This window comes from Drosophila nasuta, chromosome X, assembly GCF_023558535.2.
Source record: "Drosophila nasuta strain 15112-1781.00 chromosome X, ASM2355853v1, whole genome shotgun sequence".
NCBI classification, from domain to species: Eukaryota; Metazoa; Arthropoda; class Insecta; order Diptera; family Drosophilidae; genus Drosophila; species Drosophila nasuta.
The window spans coordinates 12978049-13000436 of NC_083459.1; the positions used below are offsets into that span (position 1 = coordinate 12978049).

At 36.6% G+C, this 22388-nt stretch overlaps 1 protein-coding gene across 10 annotated transcripts in view; it reads left to right on the plus strand.

Annotated features, from left to right (window-relative positions):
• The window catches only part of LOC132797214 (pneumococcal serine-rich repeat protein), a 202724-nt gene that overhangs the window by 122964 nt on the left and 57372 nt on the right, over nucleotides 1-22388 (plus strand). For all 10 annotated transcript variants that reach the window (XM_060808795.1, XM_060808794.1, XM_060808796.1 and 7 more), the window contains one exon: nucleotides 8842-9002. In XM_060808795.1, coding sequence (XP_060664778.1) covers nucleotides 8862-9002 — 141 coding nt within the window. In that variant the 5' untranslated portion in view covers nucleotides 8842-8861. The remainder of the gene's footprint in view (nucleotides 1-8841; nucleotides 9003-22388) is intronic.

Consider the following 22388-nt stretch of genomic DNA (forward strand, 5'->3'; position numbering starts at 1 on the left):
TTATTTTGGTATTTTTTATACTATATATGTATTTGTATACTATACGAAATAAATTCACATATAAAGGGTTGTTATGGAAGTTTATTGCTTGACTAGTTCAATTATTTAATAAATCTTAATGAAAAAATATACAAATATTCTGATTTTACAAATACTTTATATCATTTTGCATAGCATTTGATTTTAATTTCTTTTCGGACAACTCTTTTTAAGTATTTTTATACTAAATATACTTTATATAGAACATACATATACTTTATTTACTACCGATATACAACATTTATTTATTGCCCATAATTTTTTTTTTACCATATATTCTCTTCTGCTCTCACAACATATATACTTTAAAGCAGTTTTGTTGCATTGGATTTTCATTAGATTTGACAAATCAATTTTAGTATTTTTGTGGTATATACGTATTTTGTTTTACCATATTCATTTTTGGCTTAATATTTTTGTCTATACTTTTCTGCTTTTACAAGTTACTTTACAACAACGGAAAATTGCTCGAAACTTGATTGACTTTTTTTATCTTGAAATGTAAACATTTATTTCTCTTAATATATGCAGTATTTTATTTGTGATATAGTAGTAAAAAATCTTCTTTGACACATTTTATTTAGTACATAAGTTATGGTAAAAAATAATTTTTAAAAATTAACTTTTACAGCAATAATTATTTGTTCATACACATAACATCTTTCTTTTATTATTTTGTGACTTTCATTTATGATGTCTTGATTTGAGTTTTCGGCTAAGGATTGTCGCCACTTAGCGGCAACTGTTGCCAACAACAACAACAACAAGAAACTGCTACAACAGCATTGCAGCTGCGTGTTGCAACGGTGTCAAAATCACTTACAACAGCAAAAGCGATCCCTAGCTTATTAAACTTTAATGACTATTGGGGTGGTCTTGGCACGTAGCTGTCACAGTTGTTGTTGTTGTTGTTGTTGTTGTTGCTGCTGTTGTTGTTGTTGCTGTTGCTATTGCAGTGGCAGTTGCTGCTGTTGCTGTCTCTGACGATTTGCGCAATGCGCGCAATGGCAGCAAATAATTGCAACGGCAACGTGCAACGATTTGCGGCCTCAACGAGGTGAAGGCAACAACAGCAATAGCAACAACAACAACCACAGCAATAGCAACTAGAAAAGCCAAAAACAAAAATAATGTTTATATGAAAATTGAAAATGATCATTGCGCAATGCACATGGCGACAACAGCAGCAACAACAGCAACAACAAAAAGAACCGACAACGTTTCTTTTGATGCTTTGCATTTGGCACGCAAAAACAACAACAACAACAGCAACAGCAGCAGCAACAACAACGAGAACAGCAACAGCAACTTGCAGCCACTTTATGCCGTTTCATCATGGCGCGCAACGCGCAACAACAATTGGCTAATAATATAAATTTTGCGTCTAACAGCAGCCATAACAACAGCAACAGCAGCAACAGCAATCGTCTTTGGCCCAAGGCTGCTCCAGTTTAGCATTATTATTATTGTTTTGTTGCGTCTAATTTAATTGCATTTCGATTGCTTGGCAGTAATATGTCAATAAAAATTGCTGCTGCACGCCAGCAACATGCACTTGCTGCCGCTGTAGTTGATGTTGCTGCTGTAGTGGTTGCTGTTGCTTATCGTCTGACCACAAATAACTGCAAATTGTGTGTATAAAAATGCAAACTGCATTCATTGTTTGTCTCCAGCTTATCTGGCTGCAACTGGGCACTAAATCAGCGTAACAGCAACAGCAACAACCAAAGCAGCAGCAGCAGCAGCAATGGCAACAAACTGCCAGGCAACACGCATGCGCCGCCAAAAGTCATGTTCGTGCCACAAAGGCGACACCAAAGCCATACATATTGTAGGTGGCAGCAACAACATTGCCTGCTAAATGTGGCACACACACACAAACACACACACACAAACACACACATACATGCATAAAGCGCAGCTAATCATTTTGGGCAATAATTTTACATTTTTATATGTTGCGCCCTTTTCATTTCTATATATTTGGGTTGAGACGTGGGCGTGGGTGCAACGCCATGTGGCAGCTGACCAACAACAGTTGTTGGTGGCAGGCAACAATAGAAAGCGCTGTGGTTGCTGGCAGGAAGATGCAGTTTAAAAATTGCGGCAGCACAAAATTTATGGGTAGCACCCAAAGCGAAATCCTTTCACCAACTAGAGACAACGCATTAATAAATCAATAACGCGTTTATAATCATAGTTGTTGCTGCCGCTGCTAGCTGCTGCTGGTTGCTGGCAGCTGTTGCTATCGCTGTTATGTTGGATGACTTCCGTGCTGTGGCTGCTGCAGTGACAAGCGGCAATTTGGAGCAACAAACACCTTGGCAACAATGTTGCCGAACAGAACAATTAACATGCCAGCAACATGTTGCGCAACTTATCAAAATAATCATCATGCGCATCGACAACAACAGCAACAACAGTTGCAGCCAGCATTATGATAATCGCAACGACGGCGGCGGCGGCAAAAATCAAAAACGAAGCAGCAACAACAACAAAAATAGAAAAAAATTGCAACTGCAACTGCAACTGTTTCTTATGCCCGGCACGCCCCCTCCTAGCCTCTATAGCGGGCATCAACTGCTGCTGCTGCTGCATGTTGCAATTAATAATCGACGTGGCAAAGCAGCAAACTGCACAAGGCGCGCCAGCAACTGTTGCTGCTGCTGTTGTTACTGTTGTGGCTGTTGCTGCTGCATCGTGCGCCCTTCTTTTTGATTTAAAATGTGCCGCCATCGTTTTCAGCTCGCACGTAGGCGTCCTCACACGCAGTATATGAATAGAGCAGCTCCATGCCTCCCTCCCTCACCTCCTCTTCCCTCCTCTCTCTCTCTCTCTCTCTCTCGCTATCACCTCCTCCCTCTTTGGCAACAAGTGCTTGGCTGCTGCATCCACTTGGCATCATCAGTCAAGTGGGCTGCCGTCGACTTTGCCTCTGACTTGCGGCAATGTCACTCTCGCTATGCCAACTGCAACAGCAACCACACAATTGCAACTGCAACTGCAACAGCAACAGCAACTGCCTCAGATCGTCATCAGGCGATTTGCAACTGACCGCAATTGTTGATGTCGCTGCTGTTGCTGCTGTTTAAACTGGCCAACGTTGCAAGTCGAGTCCATCAAATTGCCGAAGCGACACTTGCTGTAAAATGCCACTTAATCATTGGATTAATCTTGATGGCAGCTACAAATGATGCTCAACGTCCTCTAATGACACCTGCTACCTTTGCAAACTTTTCGACAATCGAATTTGCTACATTGCAAGCAATAAACAATTGTAAAACTGTATTTGTAAAAAGCAAGCTTTCAAGCTGCTGAAAGCTCATCTTATAGATGTCAAGCTCAAAGCTCACATAACAGAACTTTATGATAAATACACTTTACAACGAAATTGAAAAGTGTTTAGCAGTTATTTGTTTGATAAATTAGATTATGATAGGCAAACATCAGTTGTGCTTAAAACCGATAAAGCTGTTTAAAGTTCACTTTATAGTAAAGTACATTTTCTACATCTATTGAGGTATAAACTAAATTCAAAAAGCTGTATATGTTGAGCACTTATGGCTACTTTATAAGCTTTGTAACAAACAAAATCTGTTTAAAGCTCACTTCATATTAAGATATACATATACATATATAGTAGATGAAGTATTATAAAAAGCAATTGAAATGCATTAAAAGGAAATACTTCCAAAATAAATATGAACACTAAAGTTGTTACAGCAAAGTACGAGTATGTTTAAAACTGATCAAAGCTGCTGAAAGCTCCTGTAATACGAATATACTATATTGCATATATGTATGGATATGTTCAGAACCATCGAAAAACGTTTTGAATAAAGTTCAACACTAAAGTTGCCACAACAAATTGTGCTTAAGGCTGAGCAAAGCTGCTGAAAGCACACTTTATGCTAATATAGTATATTCTATATATAAAGCATTTCTTCTTAATGCATTTTAATTGCTTTTTATAATACTTTATCTACAATATATTTGAAAACATCATCATCTCTAAAGTTGCCACAGCAAATTATGTTTGTAATGCGAAGAAGCAGCTTAAAGCTCGCTGAACTTGCAAGCCACAAATTGTGCTTAAGACTGAGCAAAGCTGCTGAAAGCTCACTTTATGTTAATATAGTATATTCTATATATAAATACTCGTATATACATATATATATTTGAAAACATCATCATCTCTAAAGTTGCCACAGCAAGTTATGTTTGTAATGCGAAGAAGCAGCTTAAAGCTCGCTGAACTTGCAAGCTTGATTGAGTTAATTACGCTAATATGAAGCCATCATGTTGAGTTCAAGTTCATTTGCCGCAGTCTCAGCGTTGTACATATAATATATGTAAAACGGAATATGCAGCTGCCACGCCCCACTGCGGCAACAGTTGTTGCCGTTGCTGCTGTTGCTGATGGTAAATGTAGGTAAGAAACGCCTCGCCGCTTGACGTGGAAATTTATGTAGCCTACTAATAAGTTTGCTGGCAATTACGCTTATAAATAAATAAATCAGCGCGGCAACTTCGATGTCGGCGCCTTTGTAGCGAGCTCCAACAGCTCGGGAAGAGCCGCTCTGGATGCCTCGTGCTGTGCTGTGGGTGTGACAAGTGCAGCGGTCCAGCCAACGACGACGACGACGACGGCGACGACGACGACGTCGGCGCCATTCAAATTCACATGTGATCGCCCAAGCATGAGTCAGCCAAACCGGGATGAAGTTGGAGTTGGTGGAGTTTGGTAGCGCTTAATTAGAAAATTGCTAATAACTCATGCGCACGAAACAAATTTCAATATTAATGAGGTTTTAAGCCGCCAGCAACATTGGCACTGCAACAGCAACAACAGCAGCAACGGCAACTTAATTGAAAAGTTTTTGAATCGTGCCGTCAAATGGCACAAGTTGCAATGCAGCAGCAGCCCCTTTTGCTTCTTCTTCTTCTTCTTTGGCCCTGACCAAGACCCAAACTGTGCACAATGGGAGGTACAGCGGCAATTGTTGCTGCTGCTCGCAGCGAGCTGCCTGTCTTACGCTGCAGTCGGTTTGGTTGCTCCTGTTGCTCATTAAGTTGCATGAAAACTCAATAGGTTTAGTGTTGTTGGTTTGTTTTGTTTTGTTTTGTGCAATTAACGGTCGCCGTCTTTGACTGATTTAGTTGTCAGCTGAGCAGCAGCATCATCTGCAGTAGCACCAGCAGCAGCAGCAACATGTTGCTGGGGGTATTCATAATTAGCATGCAAGCGGCATAAATCGCAGGCAGGCAGCAACAACAATTAACAGACCCAAATTGCATGCAACACACTCACTCGCTTTCTCTGTCTAACAGCCAGTGGCTGCTGCTGTTGCTACTTAGCATGCAGTGCAGCAAGGTTTTGATGTCTGCAACAGAACACGTAGGCAACAGCAACCACAACAGCAACATCAGCGAGCGAACGACAGCAGCAACTGTCAATTATATTAGTTGCTGTTACAACGCGCGCTAATTCAAAAATCATGCGTGGGCAGCTGTTGCTACTTCTGCTGTTGCTGTTGCAACCTGGCACGCCAGCAACATTGGCCTCTGTGTGCCAGCAGCAACATGAACACTGGCAACTTTTCTTAATTAAGTGACGACCTGTTGTTGCTCTCTTCGTTCGTCTTCGCTTCTGTCCCTCTACTTGTTGCTGTTGTTGTTGTTGTTGTTGTTGCTCAGTTGATGTTGCTGCATGCAAATTTAATTTGCGCCATGGCGCGACCTTTGCCCATTGCGTGTTGCTGCTGCTGCTGCTGCTGCTTCCAAGCTTGGCCATAACTTCTTAACGGCAGCAGCAACATTTCGCATTGTTGTTCGAGCTTTGCGCACACAAATTGATATTTAACTTGTTTGGCAAAAGTTCGCACGACTTTTTCGCAGCCCAAAAAACTACGTTCGAGATTTCAGATTGCAGATTGCCAGATCCCAGATCGTAGATCCCAGCAGCAGCAGCAGCAACCTACAATGTTTGCTTCCTCGATCTCCTTTTTGTGCTCTCTCTCTCTCTCTCGATCTCTCTTGCTTTCTGCAATTCCTCACGTTCCGAACGTTTTCTACAACTTTCCAAGTTGTCCTCTGCTCTCCATATTTCCTCTTCTTCTCTCCCATTCGATCTTTGGTCTTGTTGATTATCTTTATTAGATCTTCACTCGATCTGCACACACAAAACTCCTTATTCAGCTGCTCTTCCTCTTCCTTTGCAACGATCTTTGGCGATCTGCAGTGATAGTTTTATTCGTATCGTGTCGTTATCTGTGGCAATATCTGCACTTCTTGTTGCCTCTCGTTTCTATCGTGTGTGTGTGCCGTTAATGTTTTAACTATTATACCCAAAGGCACACACACACACACACACACACACACACACACACACACACACACACAGAGTTATAGATCTCGTTGCATGCTGTGTGCGTAGCGTAATAAATCAAAGTTTTATTTGTTGAAATAAATTCACAGTTTATTGCTTCGTTATTATTTGCGCTGCTGCTGCTGCTGCTGTTGCTGCAACTGCAACTGCAACAACAACAACAACAAGTATAGATAGACAGCCATCAAACACTTGCAAATACAACGCATGCCGGAAATGTTTATTGTTCTTGTCGTTGTTGATCTCTTTCTAATTTTTAACGTCTCGCTGATTGCATGAATATCATTTTCGTTTAGCTCACGACCAAACAGCAGATTAATTAAAATCGAATTTATAGCAAAACTTTAACGATTTAACGAGTGTTTTGTTGTGCGAATTCTCTACTCACTCGACTCGAGTCATTTCATCAGCACGAAACTTTCATAAATCGCATATTGCATATACATATACATATGTATGCAAATTGGCAGCAAACAACCGGAGCATAAAAAAATGATATTACAAACGAGACTGCAAAGACACACTAATAAATGTAGATCTAGCCATCAAGATAGAACATTCATAATGATGATGGAAAACAAATGCGAGATGAATGAATTAGTTCACTTGCTGGTTTACTATCGATAGCTATCGATAGATAAAACGCTCAAAATGAAATATGGGAAACAAATGCGAGATGAATGAATTAGTTCAATTGCCATCAAATGAACAATAGTAATAGATAGCAACTGATCTTAAGTGTCACATTACTTCCGGTAACCATCGATATATAGAGCAATAGATAGAAATGAGATGAATTCTATAAGCAAAAAGTAGCTACACCAACTGATCTTAAATATTGCGTTACAATCGATAACTATCGATATATACAACATTAAAAATTACGATAAATAAAAGCGAGATCAATGAATTTGTTCACTTTAACTGATCTCAAGTGTGACATTACTTACTATCAATAGATTAAAATCGAAATTAATAAATTAGGAATTGATCTCAAGTGTCGCATTACTATCGATAACTATCGAAAATAATAGCTGCAGTAAATCTTGCAAAGGGCAACAAACACTTCGTTTTCACTGCGTTCGATTTGCTAAAGTTTTTTATTGTGGCTGCACATTTTTTTGCGTAAAATTTGTGCAAGTCAGAGCCGGTTGCAGTCGCTCGCTTGCCACGCCCACAACATAACTGGCCCAACAAGGCGGTCCACCTGCCTGTCGGAGGCTGTCATGAGGTTTTTGTCAGTGACATTTTTGAACCCTGACCGTTTTTAATTTGCGATTTGCGATTTGCCGTCGCAGTCGCCGTTGCAGTTGCAGTTGCAATTGTAGCCACTGCACGGTTTGCCATTAATTACAGATACGAGATACGAAATGTAGCTAGAAGATACACACTCACACACACACACACACACATACCAGTACACAGTATCTGTGAGTTTGTTACGCAATGCTTTTAATTAGCAAAACGCTTGGTACGTTAAATTGAGAAATTATTCTCATGCCACGTTGCAAAGCAAGTTGTTTTGTATTCAATGTTGCTGGTGATACTTATCGATAGACCTGCCAAATGGTTTGTTACACAATTTATAATCAAAATATCAATCGATCCTCTTAATATGTATTGATTGTAATCGATATATGTAGGTCGTTTAGGAACTTAATTGGATAACATTTTCTACTTATATTTTACCAAGGATTTAAATGCCAGATTCGATAGTTATCGATAATGCACCATTGTTATCGATATCGATTACTTATCTGAATGATATTTATTCAATTCTGACAATAATATGCAATAGCGAAATACAATGGGACAACATTGTTTTTTCGATAATAATCGATAATACATCATACCTATCGATATTGATTAGTTATCACTTAAGTGTCATCAACATGATTAAATTAATTAAAGAACTACAATTTCGTAAATTGTAATTTGTAGTTTCTTCAGTTATCGATAATTGTTGATCTCGATAGCTATAGTTATCGATTCAATGCCATTAACATTATTATGTTAATATTATGCATTCTAAAAATATAAATGATTATATTATTGTTGATTTTGCTTTATCGATAGGTAGGTATCGATAGCATTTTATAATTATTGATTTCACATTATCGATCATTTTATAAGGTATCGATAGTATTTTAAATATATAACGATTATTCTATTAACATCAACATTAGTCTATCATATAATATTATTGTTGAATTTGCATTATCGATAATTCATTAGGAATCGATAGCATTTTATAATTATTGATTTCACATTATCGATAATTTTATTAGCTATCGATAGTATCGATAGTCTTTTATTATATGTATAACGATTGCAATTTTGCGCTTGAACTTCTTATTTATCGATAACTTGTTCGCCTCATACTAACTTTGGTAATTCTTTCATTATCTTTGCAGCAGCGTAAGCTGTCACCGACATGGGCAGTGAGCAATACTGCTTGAGGTGGAACAATCATCAATCCAACCTGTTAGGGGTGTTTAGTCAATTATTACAGGACGGGAGCCTGGTGGACGTTACATTAGCTTGTTCAGGGGGCCCATCCATCAGAGCCCATAAGGTGAGTGCTTAGTGTTAACTAGTATATACATTTTTCAATATTGAGTTCAAATTGAACAATTGAAGAGTATTAAATGACAACAACATTCAGAAAGAGAACGAGAACGAGAACGAACGGCAACTGCAACTGTAAAATGCGGAAGCAGTTGCAGTACTCTGATCAAGGTCGTCGTCGCCGTCGCAGTCGCCGTCGCAGTCGACGCTGTAGGCCTCTCGAAATGCCAAGCGCATAAATTAACGAAGCCGCAACAACAACAACGACGACGTCGACAACAAGCACAACACGATCAAATGCAATTTACACATTTGTCAGTAAATTGTCAACTTAACGCGCAACACTAAACGAGACAGCGCTGTCGGCGTCGCTGCCGGCATTCGGCAATCGCAGCATGTTGCTAACGTCGGCGTCGTTCACTTGAGTGTTGCTTTCTGTTTGTTGCTGGCAACAATGTTGACAAGGTCAGCGCCTAATAGAAATTGACTGCGCCCCGCCACGTGGACGTGTCTTGATCGCTTCGTTTCGTTTGCTTGCTCGCTGCGTGTGTGCTGACCGAGTGTGCATATGTGTGTGTGTGCATGTGTGTGTGTGAGTGCATAAATCATGCGTTGCCAGGCAGCAACAACAACAACAGCAACAGCGACAGCGCTTTGCGCACGTCTGTCAATTGAAATTCCTGTTAAATTAAGCGGAAAATATTTAACTGCGTTGCTGCTGTAGCAACAACAACAACAACCACAACATCAACAATCCCAACAACAACAGCAACAGCAACCACAACTGCAGCAGCAACAGCAACCTGTAGTCAAGTGGTTGCTGCTACCTTTTGATGTTTGAAGCTGATAAAGTTATTTTGAATGTAATTTCTTGCTGCTGTTGCTGTTGCTGTTGTTGCTGCAATCTCCCAACACACAACTATTTATATAACTCTATTTATACATAAATGTTTATGTGTGTGTGCCTATGAAACTGGTAAATTGTTCAATTATAATGCGTTTATTATGCAGTTGCAGTCCGCTCGATTGCCGCTTTGTCCACACCAGCAAGAACAACCGCAGCGACAACAGCAGCCACCACAACAACAACAACAACAGCCAATGACACTGATTGCCTTCAAGTGATCAGCATCAGCACTTGGCCAAGCATTTCTTGGCTAACTTCTAAGCACTTACCCATAGATATATTTATAAAGCTGACCGATCCCATGGCAGCAACTGTTGCTGCTGCTCATTGGCAACACAAAACGCATTTTTTACACATCCATTGAAATTTCTTGCTTCCTTCAACATTTTTACGAGTTGCTTCTTCAATTTAAGCAAATATAATGTCATTATTTTATTTACATTGTGTTTGATTTTCCCTTTTAAAGTTTCTTTAAATGGAACATAATTTCTATCATACAGAATTCAACAAAAAATTGTGTATATTAAATACATATTTGCAAAACAAATGGACAAGGAAAATTTAAGTATTTATTTTGAAAAGAAAGCATATTATATATTTCTATTTATTTCGAATCTTCTTGTTAATTGTAATATTGAATAATTTGAGGTTTCTATGTCACTAGAAATTTTTTTATAAATTTCTTGGAAAACTAAATGAAAATGTTTACGAAATTCTTCTTTTTCATTTGAGTTTTGATATCAGTTATTTGTAAATAATAAATACTTTGAAGTAATAAAGACAACTATTTAGTATTACTATTATTTTTAATTGTTCTAATAATCAATGTATAAAATATTGATTCTTTAATGAATTCTTTTTGCTCTTCATCTCAACTGTAGTTATAAGTTTGGCTACAATCCTAACTCTTTGGCAATCTCAAGTTGATTATATCAAGATTTTAGTTGACATTCGATATTTGCCTTTGGGATTTTCTTTATTCTTTATTTATGTGCAGCGGGCAAGTCAACTTCATTAGGCGACGAGAAACGAAAAATGAGAACTGATGAATTCATTTCCTTTTTAGACAGTCAACAAAAAATAAAACAAAAATCGAAAAGAAAATATGCCAAGGGCGATGAAATTACAACTAAAAAACGAGCCAAAAAAAGGGGGAAAAAAAAATGAAAAAGATTTGACAACTGAAACTAGACGAGATTCAATGGAAATGTATACGAGACATGAGACATGAGAGAGACTTCTTCATATGTGCCGACTTTGTTGTTGTCTCTTTGCCAAACTAATTAGCAAATGTACACAGAGAGAAAGGGAAAGAGCAGGAGACTAAGAGAGGGATAGAGGGAGAGAGAGAGAGTTGTCAACGTTTATAAAAGTTAATAAAGCAAGGAATTGAAAAGCTAAAGCCACTGGATGAAGAACGACTCCAAGTGCTAGTCCAAGTTGAGGCCAGCTGTCAATTACTTTTGCATATCCTTGTGCCTTCTCATGTCCTTGTTGTTGTCCTTGTCATTGTTGTTGTTGTTGTTGTTGTTGTTGTTGTTGTTGCTGATAACGAGTTTCAGTTTGCTCGTCGTACTGCTTACGACACTGCCAGGCCGACACAAAAAAAGAGAGCAGCAAAAAATTGTTAAATTGATTAAAAAGCAAAGTGTCGATGAACGAGCCAATGATGACAGCAACACAACAACACAAGCCAACATCCTGGAGGCCAGTGCCAGCCAGGACATGTTGCACAGCTCCAAAGTCAATGCGAAACAAAACAACAACAACAACAAGAACAAAAACCGACGAAAATAAATGCAAAAAAAAATATATGAAAAGAAAAAAAATGCAAACACAAGTGCAAGCGAGCGAAGGATAACAGAGCAAAAGGATGCACAGGCAACCTCTGCTCCTGGCAGTCCTCGTCCAGTCCTCGAGTCCAGTTCAGTTCAGTTCAGTTCAGTCCAGCCTGAAATCTAGATGAGCGCACACACGCATGGGTTGCCATTAAAGTTATTGCAATTAATGGAATGACATCGCATATAAATATCACACAAAAAATAGTTCATAGTCTCAAAATTCTCAAAATTAAAAGTAATATTTTGTATATTCATTTATATAGTCAGTAATTGTTTGTAACTAAAATCCACAGAAAATATACTAAACTTGTACTTTTACTTTCATTTTGTTTTAGTAACTTAACTGTTATACTTTAGTTCAATCAAATTATAGAATCCAACATATTTATATATTTTTTATTCTTTTTTTGCTTAGTTCAAACATTCTATAAATACTAGGTAAATGTGTGTAACAGATGAAGGCATCTTCTGCCATATCTGAGATCTGAGAAACTATAAGAGATAATGAAATCATCATCATTATCATTATTATTATTATCTTTATTTGACAGTACTTGTTTTAACAATATATCAAATATACATTTAGGTATATTTAAATGATAATACGGAACTGTTTCAGCTTTCAGTTAAATATACATCTTGGTATATTTCATTAGTTGTTCAGATTTACATTTCGATATATTTCACTATATTATTGTATATTCATCTGGTATATTTTAGCCAAATGTATATTTTGGTATTTTTTCAGTATATTAATTTGGTGTAATTAAACACTAGCACTGCACAGTTTTAGCTTTCAGTCAAATATACATTTCGGTATATTTACGTATTTGTTGTGTTATATTAATTTGGTATATTTCTGCCACATACACATATCGGTATATTTCAGTATTTTTGTGGCGTTTTAATTTGGTATATTTAATGATAATATGCTTCTCGGCAAAACTCAGTATTTTTTGTGGTATACTAATTTGGTATATTTCTGTCAAATATGCAATTCGGTATATTTGAGTATTTTTGCGGTATATTAATTTAGTATATTTAATATGTGTCTCGGCAAATTTCAGTATTTTTGCGGTATATTCATTTGGTATAATTCTGTCTAATATACAGTTTACTATATTTCAGTATTTTTGTGGTATATATTAATTTAGTATATTTAACAAGTGCCTCGGTAAATTCCACCTAATTTCTACCTAATTTTATTAGGTATATTTCTGCCAAATGAACATTTCTGTATATTTCAGTATTATGGTGGTATATTAATTTGGTATATATAATAATAATATGCGTCTCGGTAAAATTCAGTATTTTTTCGGTTTACTAATTTGGTACATTTCTTTTAAATATACACTTCGGTACATTTCAGTATTTTTTTTTGGTATATTAATTTAGTATATTCAATGTGTCTCGGTAAATTTCAGTATTTTTGTGGTATATTAATTTAGTATATTCAATATGTGTCTCGGTAAATTTCAGTACTTAGTGGTATATTCCTGTCAAATATACAGTTCGCTATATTTCAGTATTTTTGTGGTATATATATTCAAGTAGTATATTTAATGATAATACATCACTTTTACAGCTTTATTAACTGGTTGTATATATGAATTGAAGCGTTGTCACTCAACTTAAGCTGCGAACTTTGCTAGCTGCCCTCGTGCAGCTTCAGCTATAGCCACTCATAGTTGTGCGGCTGTGTGTGGGAGTGTGTGTGGGCGTGTGTGTTGTAGTTTTTACTCGCCGCACAGCCGCAGGCTTTTGTAATCCTTTTGCACACACACAAACACACAAACACACATACGCAGGGAGTGGCAATGTTAGTCCTGTTTCGTCCTGTCTCGTCCTGCTGTTGTGGCCATTCAGTCTCAATGCTCAATGCCAAACGGCAGCGGCACTTTAACTCAATTTGAGGCATTTAACGTATGCTCGGTTGATATTTGATGCGATTGCAAGAGTCGAGTGGCCAGTGGTCGGTGGTCGGTGGTCAGTGCCACATGCCACATGCCGCATGCCACCTCTCGCACACCGTGGCGTAGAGTTGTTAGTTTCCCTTTTTTGCTGGATGTGTTGCCCCAAGGCAAACAAAGTGTAACAAATGTCGTTGCGAACTGTCGACGCGATGCTGAAGCTGAAGCTGAACCTGAAGCTGATGCCTGACGTGTGAGTGTGTGTGTGTGTGTGTGTGTGTGTGTGTGTGTGTGTGTGTGTGTGTGTGTGTGTGTGTGTGTGTGGGAGAGAAAGAGTCACTGACCATTGACCACTTCCCTTCCCTTGCCTGCCCTCTTCGCTGCTCTCCTCTAGTTGTTTGGCAAATGACTTTCGATGACTTTGGCTAAATGGAAAACTGAAGCGATGAGCAGCAACGTACCAAAGAAACAACAAAAAAAAATTGGGAGTTGAATGCAAATATTTGCAACAGTTTTGTGCCGCATCAGTTGGTTGTTGGCGTGTGTTCCTCTTCTTCTTTTTTTTTTTTTGTGTTTTTGGGTTGTTGTCTTAAGTTGATTTGTTAGCTGGCTGAGCGAGCTGATTGAGTTCTCTTCTCATCTCCTAATCCGAATACGAATCCAGTGCAAATTTACATAGAGAGAGAAAGAGACAGAGAGAGAAGGGGGAAGGCGGAAGGCGGAAGGAGCAGCGTGTTAAACAGCATGCCATACATGATACTCGCAGTTCACAGTTGTTGTTGTTGTCGTTGTCAAAATGCATATATGCAAACACTTAACGGCAACAACGGCAGCTCGTAAGTCTTGCCAACACTTTTTTGACAAGCCGCCAGCAACAATGGCAACAATACAGCAACAGCTACAACAACCACCTCTATTGACAGCTGCAACAACTTGCAACATATGTATGTCTGACAACAACAACAGCAACAACAACATCGACAACGACAACAAAACAAATTGCCTGCCTAGCAGAAATCAACTAAAATGTCAAAAACAAATGCAGCATAAAAATCCAAAATAATAACAATAATAATAAGAGCAATAATATTAATAGAAATAACGCATTTTTCCATTGACCAACTGGCAGTGGTTGCTGTTGCTGTTGTTGCTGTGGTTGTTGGCAGTGTGCTAATTGTTGCTTGTCGTTGATAAGCAGCTGAGCTGGCTGGGTTTATCGAGCAGGTAAAAGGAGGCGGCGGCAGCAACGTCGTCGTCGTTGAGCAATTGCTGTTATTAAGTGCATGCACACAGCCTGACTCTGAGACTCCACTCAAAGAAAGCAAAGAGGAGAGCGGAGAACGGAGAGCGGAGAGGAGAGGTTGCAACTGCCAACAGTTATCTGACCATGGAAGAGTTTTTCATAGTCGATAGACAGCTTTTGCATTGCTCTTTCTAGCGATTATACTTCGATTAAACCACCATCAATTTGCCAGCAATTGTTTTCGATGATGCCATTCATCAGCGGAAAACTTAGTACCAAATAATGTTGTTGATTAAGTAATCAACTCTCGAAATGAAAAGGAAAGTCTTTAAGGAAAACAAATATTGTAAAAAGAGTCCGAAATTATTATCAAATTTCTAATGAGGTGAAGGTGAAGAATATTGTAGAAGAAAATATGCAAATTTCGATAACTTAGAGAAAGCAAAAGAAATGTCTTTAATGAAATCAATTATTGCAAATAGAGTCAGAAATTATTATCAAATTTCTAATGAGGTGAAGGTGAAGAATATTGTAAAGGAAAATAAGTAAATTATAAAAAGCAAAGTCTTTATGGAAAACAAATATTGCAAATAGAGTGAGAAATTATTATTATTAATTTAAATTGAACAAGTGAATAATATTTCAGAGGAAAATAAGCACATTATAGAAAGAAAGAGGAAAGTCTTTAAGGAAAACAAATTTGGCAAATAGAATGAGAAATTATTATTAAATTTGTAATGAATAAATGAAGAATATTGCAAAAGAAAACCAAAGCAAATTATAGAAAGGAATTGTAAAAGACTTCAAAGTAATCAAGTATTGCAAATTGTGTGAAAAATTAGATATTATTTTGTATAAATGATTGGTAAATACTTTCGCATTTGTTGTCAGCATATTTAAAGTGAAACTAGAAACAAAAATTAGTTGTCAAGACTTATTTGCCTTGGCTGGCAAACTGATACATTTTATTTTCTATGGTATATTTTGAATGCTATAGTATATAAATATACCAATTATAGATGTCTGTATATTTTTAGTATTTTTCTGCACATTAATTTGAAATGTTATAGTATATAAATATACCAATTAAAGTTTGGTATATTTTATAATTTTTTCTGTATATTAATTTGTGATGTTGTAGTATACAAATATACCAATTATACCGTTCAGTGTATTTTAGTATTTTTCGGTATATTTTAACGATTATATCAATCAGTTTATTGTAGCTTTCGTCCTTGTTTCAAGTAAAATTAGCAAAAATATAAAACTTAAGGTTTTAATACAAATTCGTTTGCTAGTTCAAAGGCTGAAATTTTTCACATTAAAGATGCATATAGTCTTATTAAATTAAATGACAATCTTATTTGCTTCAAAAAATGTATTTATTAGAGAGATTTTTGAATAATTATTTGTGTAATTTGTGTCTAGTCTGCCATACTCAATAAATATGTGAATTGTAAATAAAGTGTACAAATATTAATTGTAAATAATGCAGATGTAAATTTAGAAACAAAATGTGGATTAATTTCCCATTAACTGTCCATCGATTTGCTTATAAATAAAATGAGTAATGAGTAGCATAAACTTCTCACAAACCAAGAAAAATCAACTCGCGTCTTTTGGTTTCATAAATTTGCGATTAATGCTGATTACGAGTGCATTGGCCTAGCCTTGAGCTGTGAGCCAATTTTGGCAGCCAGGCAATTGTGTGTGTGTGGCATGCAACAGGCTGCTGTTGCAACAGACACACCCCCACCAAGAGCATAAAATTGTTGCGCTCTCGCGCATTGCATTTGCATAATTGTAACGAAATTATCGTTAGCCCCTGAGCAACATTTAATAATTTACAATAAACAAAGAACAGAGTATATGACAAAAAAAAAAAAAGGAGGAGGAGGAAGCAGATGGAGGGAGCAAAAAAAGAACAAGAGCAAAAAAGTGCGGCTAATTGCAATTTGATGTTAACAACGTTGAATCGAACCGAACTGAACTGAACCAAACTGAACCGCAAGGAACAAACACTCATTATTATTATCTTACATCGTCATCGCATTGTGGAACTGTGTGTGCACGATGTGTGGGCGTGCTTTCTAGTGGGCGGCAATTATAGCAGCCGCAGTTAGCAGTTGCCAGTCATGTTGCAAGCTGCAACGTTGCGTATGCGTAATGCAAGAATTGCGCATGCGCCGCATTCGCCACGTCCGAGTCTCTAACTAATGCACCATGACAGCCAGCAATATAATTTGATAATTAGTCGCACAAATGCGAATTGCGAATTGTGAATTGTGAATTGTAAGTGATACAACATTCACCGCATTCAGCAACAATCGTGCAACGATGCGATGCGATGCCTAAAAAATGGTAAATCGATATTTAAGTGGTCATAAGAGTTCAAAGCTGAGAGAAGGCAAATGCTGTAAAACTTGTAAAACACACAATTTGTATACAAAATTATATATAATATAATATATTTAATTTTAGTCTTAGTCTTTGCTTCACTTATTGCTAGATTTTCACTTGGTTTCCATGCGATACTCAACTCAAATTAAAGTTAAAAGTTATAAGAAAGCAAATCCTTGAAATATATACCAAATTAATATACCGCAAAAATACTAACACATACCGAAGAGTGTATTTAGTATATTGTTATAGTGTTAACAAATTAATATTCCACGAAAATACTAACATACCAAAGGCTATATTTAGTATATCGACAAAGTACTATATTCAAAATATACCATATAGTACAAAATATACCAGATTTTATTCGTTTTTGTCATAAAAAACGTAGTTCTTTAAAAAACTTCCACAATTTTTAGGATTTATAAATACTGCAGTTATTTTCGTATGTACCAAAAATGAAATATATGATTTTCTTAGCTTCAGCTAAGAAATTTCCACTTCGTTTCCATTCGAATGGCAACTCGGATTTGAATTCGTATATGCAAGCTAAAAGCTATAAGAAAGAAACTTAATATACCGCAAAATGCTAACATATACCAAAGACTATAAATAGTATACATTCATAATATACCGTTGAGTATAAAATATACCAGATTGTCAAAAAAAAAATATGAGATCCATTTTTTCCATACAAAAGTTGTTCTCAAAAAAACTTCCACGATTTTTATCAAATTTTTTTTGGATTATTGCAGTTATTATTGTATGAAATATACGATTTTCTTAGTCTCTGCTCCACTTGCCACGAAATTTCCACTTCGTTTCCATTCGAATGTCAACTCAGATTTGAATTTAAATTTTTGGTGCTTTGCATTTCGGTTAATCATTTAATTTTGTTGTTGCGCGTCGGCTCGAATTGCAATTACACGTTTTGATTAGCTCGGACATTGCTCAACTCGCTGCCATAATTATCAATTAGCAATCAATTGATTACATTACCATAATATGGCATGCAGCAGCAGCAGCAGCAGCCAAAGCAACAGCAACAGCAACAACTTGATGCATTGATTTTTTTTTTTTTTTAGTTTTTGCCTACATTTTCTTGACTGCCATAAAACAATAGCAAACACAGCAACAACAACAACAACGACAACAACAGAAAACTATTATAAGCAACTGCATATCAATGCATTCCGCAGCAACCAGCAACAGCAACTAACGCATATTGCTGCCGGCATTCATTTTTTTTTCTTCTTCTTTTTTGGCCTGGGAAAAAATCGACAACAGGCAGCAGCAACAATATCGCTGTTAATTTAAATTGGAAAATTATACAAAAATATTCAAAACGTTCGCGTTGTGTGCAGTTTGCTGTCGTTGTTGCTGTTGTTGTTGTTGCAATTGTTGTTGTTGCTGTTACGAGTTGTTTTTGTGTTGTCTTTTTTTTTTTTTTGCTACATTCGAATCTGCTGTTAATCTGAGCAGCTCTCAAACGTCACGTTTTCACGCGGCCAACTTTGCCAACCTACGGCAACAGCCACAACACCAACAACAGCAACAACAACAACAGCAACCACAACAACAGTCACAACAACAAGGCAAAGAACTGGAATCTAACGATGACGACGGCTGCTGCAATCAACAAAAGCAATTCACGCATTCAATTAAATGCCTTCAAATGCGACTTGCCGACATTTGTTGTTGTTGCTGTTGCTCGTTGCTATTGCTGTCGGTGAAGTATGCATTAAAATGGTATAAAATTGTCATGTTAATAACCAATAATTGTTAATTTACAACACACTCGCAATTCGCTTCGTTTCGATGCGATCCAAAGAGAAACAAAACAAACGCAAACTTTTTTTGAGTTATTTGCGTTTTGACTCGTTTTGGCATTTGGCCGCCTGTCAATTAACATTTTTATACCCGCTACCCAAAGGGTAAAAGGGTATTCTAAGTGTGTGCCTGCATTTGGTATATTTTAGTAGTATATTGGTATAATAATTTGGCATATTTTAATTATAATTTATATTTATATACCAAATTTAGCATTTAGTATATTTTAGTATTATATTGGTATATTAATTTGGTATATTTTAAGTATAATTTATATTTATATACCAAATTTAGCATTTTAGTAATATATCGGTATATGTATTTGGTATATTTACACCCACTATCCATAGGTTAGAAAGGTATTATAACTTTGTGTCTAAAGGAAATGTATGTAACATGCAGAAAGTATAGTATATTAATATACCAAAGACATTCTTTAGTATATTTTAATATCTTTATTGGTGACAGGTAGAATGAGACATCTCCGGTCCCATAAAGTGTTTTTTTTTTGTATGTAGTAGTATATTAATATGCCAAATTTAACATTTGATATATTAGACCAACCTATCGATATATTAATTTGGTATATTTATACTCGCTACCCATGGGTAATTAAAGGTATTATAAATTTGTGCCCACAGGAAATCGATGTAACAGTCAGAAAAGTATATTTCGTATGTAATAGTATATTAATATACCAAATACATATGACATATAACGTTATACGTACAAAAAATGTATGTGACCGACAATATAAAGTATACTTTAAATGTAAAAATATATGGATATACCAAATATAGGTCTTAGCATATCTTGATATTTTATCGGTATATTAATTTGACATATTTTAAGAATAATACCGCACTGTTTAGCTTTTAGCATTTTCTTGACATATTCATTTGATATATTTTAAGAATAATATTTGCCGTTTTATAGAAAATATGAGTAACGAGTATTTCACAGTCGAGCACTCTCGACTGTTATTTTTTGTGCTTTGCTGCTGCCAAAAAATTGTTTTTAGTTAGTTGTTGTTGTTGTTGTTGTTGCTGCGGTTGCAGGAAGTCGACTTATTCAATTTGGGAATTTATTACGAATCAGTACAATAAATATGGCAAATTTACAATCTAATTGAGCATTTGAGAGATGTGCTCTAAAAATAAATACAAGTATTTTTAGGGCATAAAAATGTAAATATAAATTTAGGTATTTGTTGAAGCTTTCAACTGCAAATAAATCAGGTTTAAAATGCAATGCAAATAAATCGCATTAAGCTTTGTTTTGTTTTTTTTTAACTTTTATTTTGTGCAATTTTCAGCATGCAACAAATCTTAAAATAGCAAATAACAGAAGAAAAAAAAATGGATGCATAGATAGAAAGAGAGAGGGAGAGGGAGGGAGAGGGGGAGAAGGAGAGAATTATAATTAAAATTAACAACTTTTCTTGTCACGACCGAGGCTGGAATTAAGCCCCAAGCAGCGAGCCAACAACCAGGTGTTGTTGCTGTCGTTGTTGCTGTTGCTGTTGCTGCTATAATTATGCGCATTTTCAACAGATTTATATCTTTTCTTTATATTTAAGCACAATAAAAACTAAAAGAGAGAGAGAAATAAAAAAAACTGCAGACAGAGACAAACGCACATATCGAGAGGGGGCAAGGTGAAGGAGGCGGAGGCTGAAGTCAAATTGAGATACAGACGCGCGAATAGAAAGATAGCGTCGTATCTCATTATAAAGCAGCCAGAGTTGCTGTTGCTGTCATATACATAGTATTAGTATACAAAAATACTTAGTATATAATTAGTAATTGTTGCACAAGCGTCGCGACGATGCAAACTCGGTGAGCGGCTTTAAGCCGGCTCTGTTAGCCAACTCAAGCCAAGCCAAGCCAAGTTGAGTTGAATCGAGCTGGGCATAATTCTAACAACATTTTTATAAGCTGCTGCCGCTACTACTACTAACAACAGCAACAACAACAAGCGGCAGTAACTAACGACGGCAACGATAATAATAATAAAGGCAAAACGCAGCCGGGCAGGCAGCGAAAAGCAAAATTAAAACCCAGTTTGAAGGTCAGCTGCGACACGAGCTGCGTGGCCCGGCAACGACAAAACTATGCACAAATGTGTCGCTGGCGAATCTGACGTCAGCAACAGGAACTGAAAAGCACACACATACACACACACACACACTCACTCGTAGTCGCAGTCGCAACGCATGCGTTGGCGCGTTTTTTAAACGCTAGCGACTTCTTATACCCGCTACCCATAGGGTAGAAGGGTATTATAACTTTGTGCCGGCAGGAAATGTATGTAACAGGTAGAACGAGGCATCTCCGACCCTATAAAGTATATATATTCTTGATCAGCGTCAACAGCCGAGACGATCTAGCCATGTCCGTCTGTCCGTCCGTCCGTCTGTCCGTATGAAACACTGGATCTCAGAGACTATAAGAGATAGAGCTATAATTTTTTTTTCGACATCATTTGTTATGTTTGCACGCAGATCAAGTTTGTTTCAAATTTTTGCCACGCCCACTTCCGCCCCCGCAAATCAAAAAATCGAATAACAAGCTTAATTTTAAAGCTAGAGTTGCGAATTTTGGTATATACAATAATTACTATAGTAGTTATGATTTGGTTGCAATCAGATAAAAAAATTGTGGAAGTTATTAAAGAAATACTTTTGTATGGGCAAAAACGCCTACTTACTAGGGGTCTTAGTTGCTTTGGCTGACAATCTGGTATATTGAGCCATCTATGGTATATTTTGAATGCGGTACTATATCGATATACCAAACATACCATTTGTTATATTTTTTAGTATTTTTTGGTATTTTCGGTATATTTTGAAAATAATACCGCAATATTTTGCCTTTATTAAAAATGCGTAGCGGGTATCTCACAGTCGATCACACTCGACTGTAACTTTCTTACTTGTTTTTTTTTCTTGCTGTCTTTCTCTTGCGAATGCGATTGCCATTGCGAGTGTGCGTTTCTAATAAACCAGAAAGAAAACAACAACAACAACAACAAAAAACGCTAAATTCCAATCGTCGATAATCAAGGTGTGGCACCCTCAAAGTTGCATATGCATAATTACTAATTTCGATTTTAGGAATTATATGGCTTTTTTTTCTCTATCTATTATGCTTATTAAAATTTCATCTCTGTGTATCTGTGTGTGTGTGTGTGTGTGAGTGTTTATCATAATGGCATGCAAATTTTTATAGTTTTTTTTTTATATTTTTTTAATAAAAAGGAA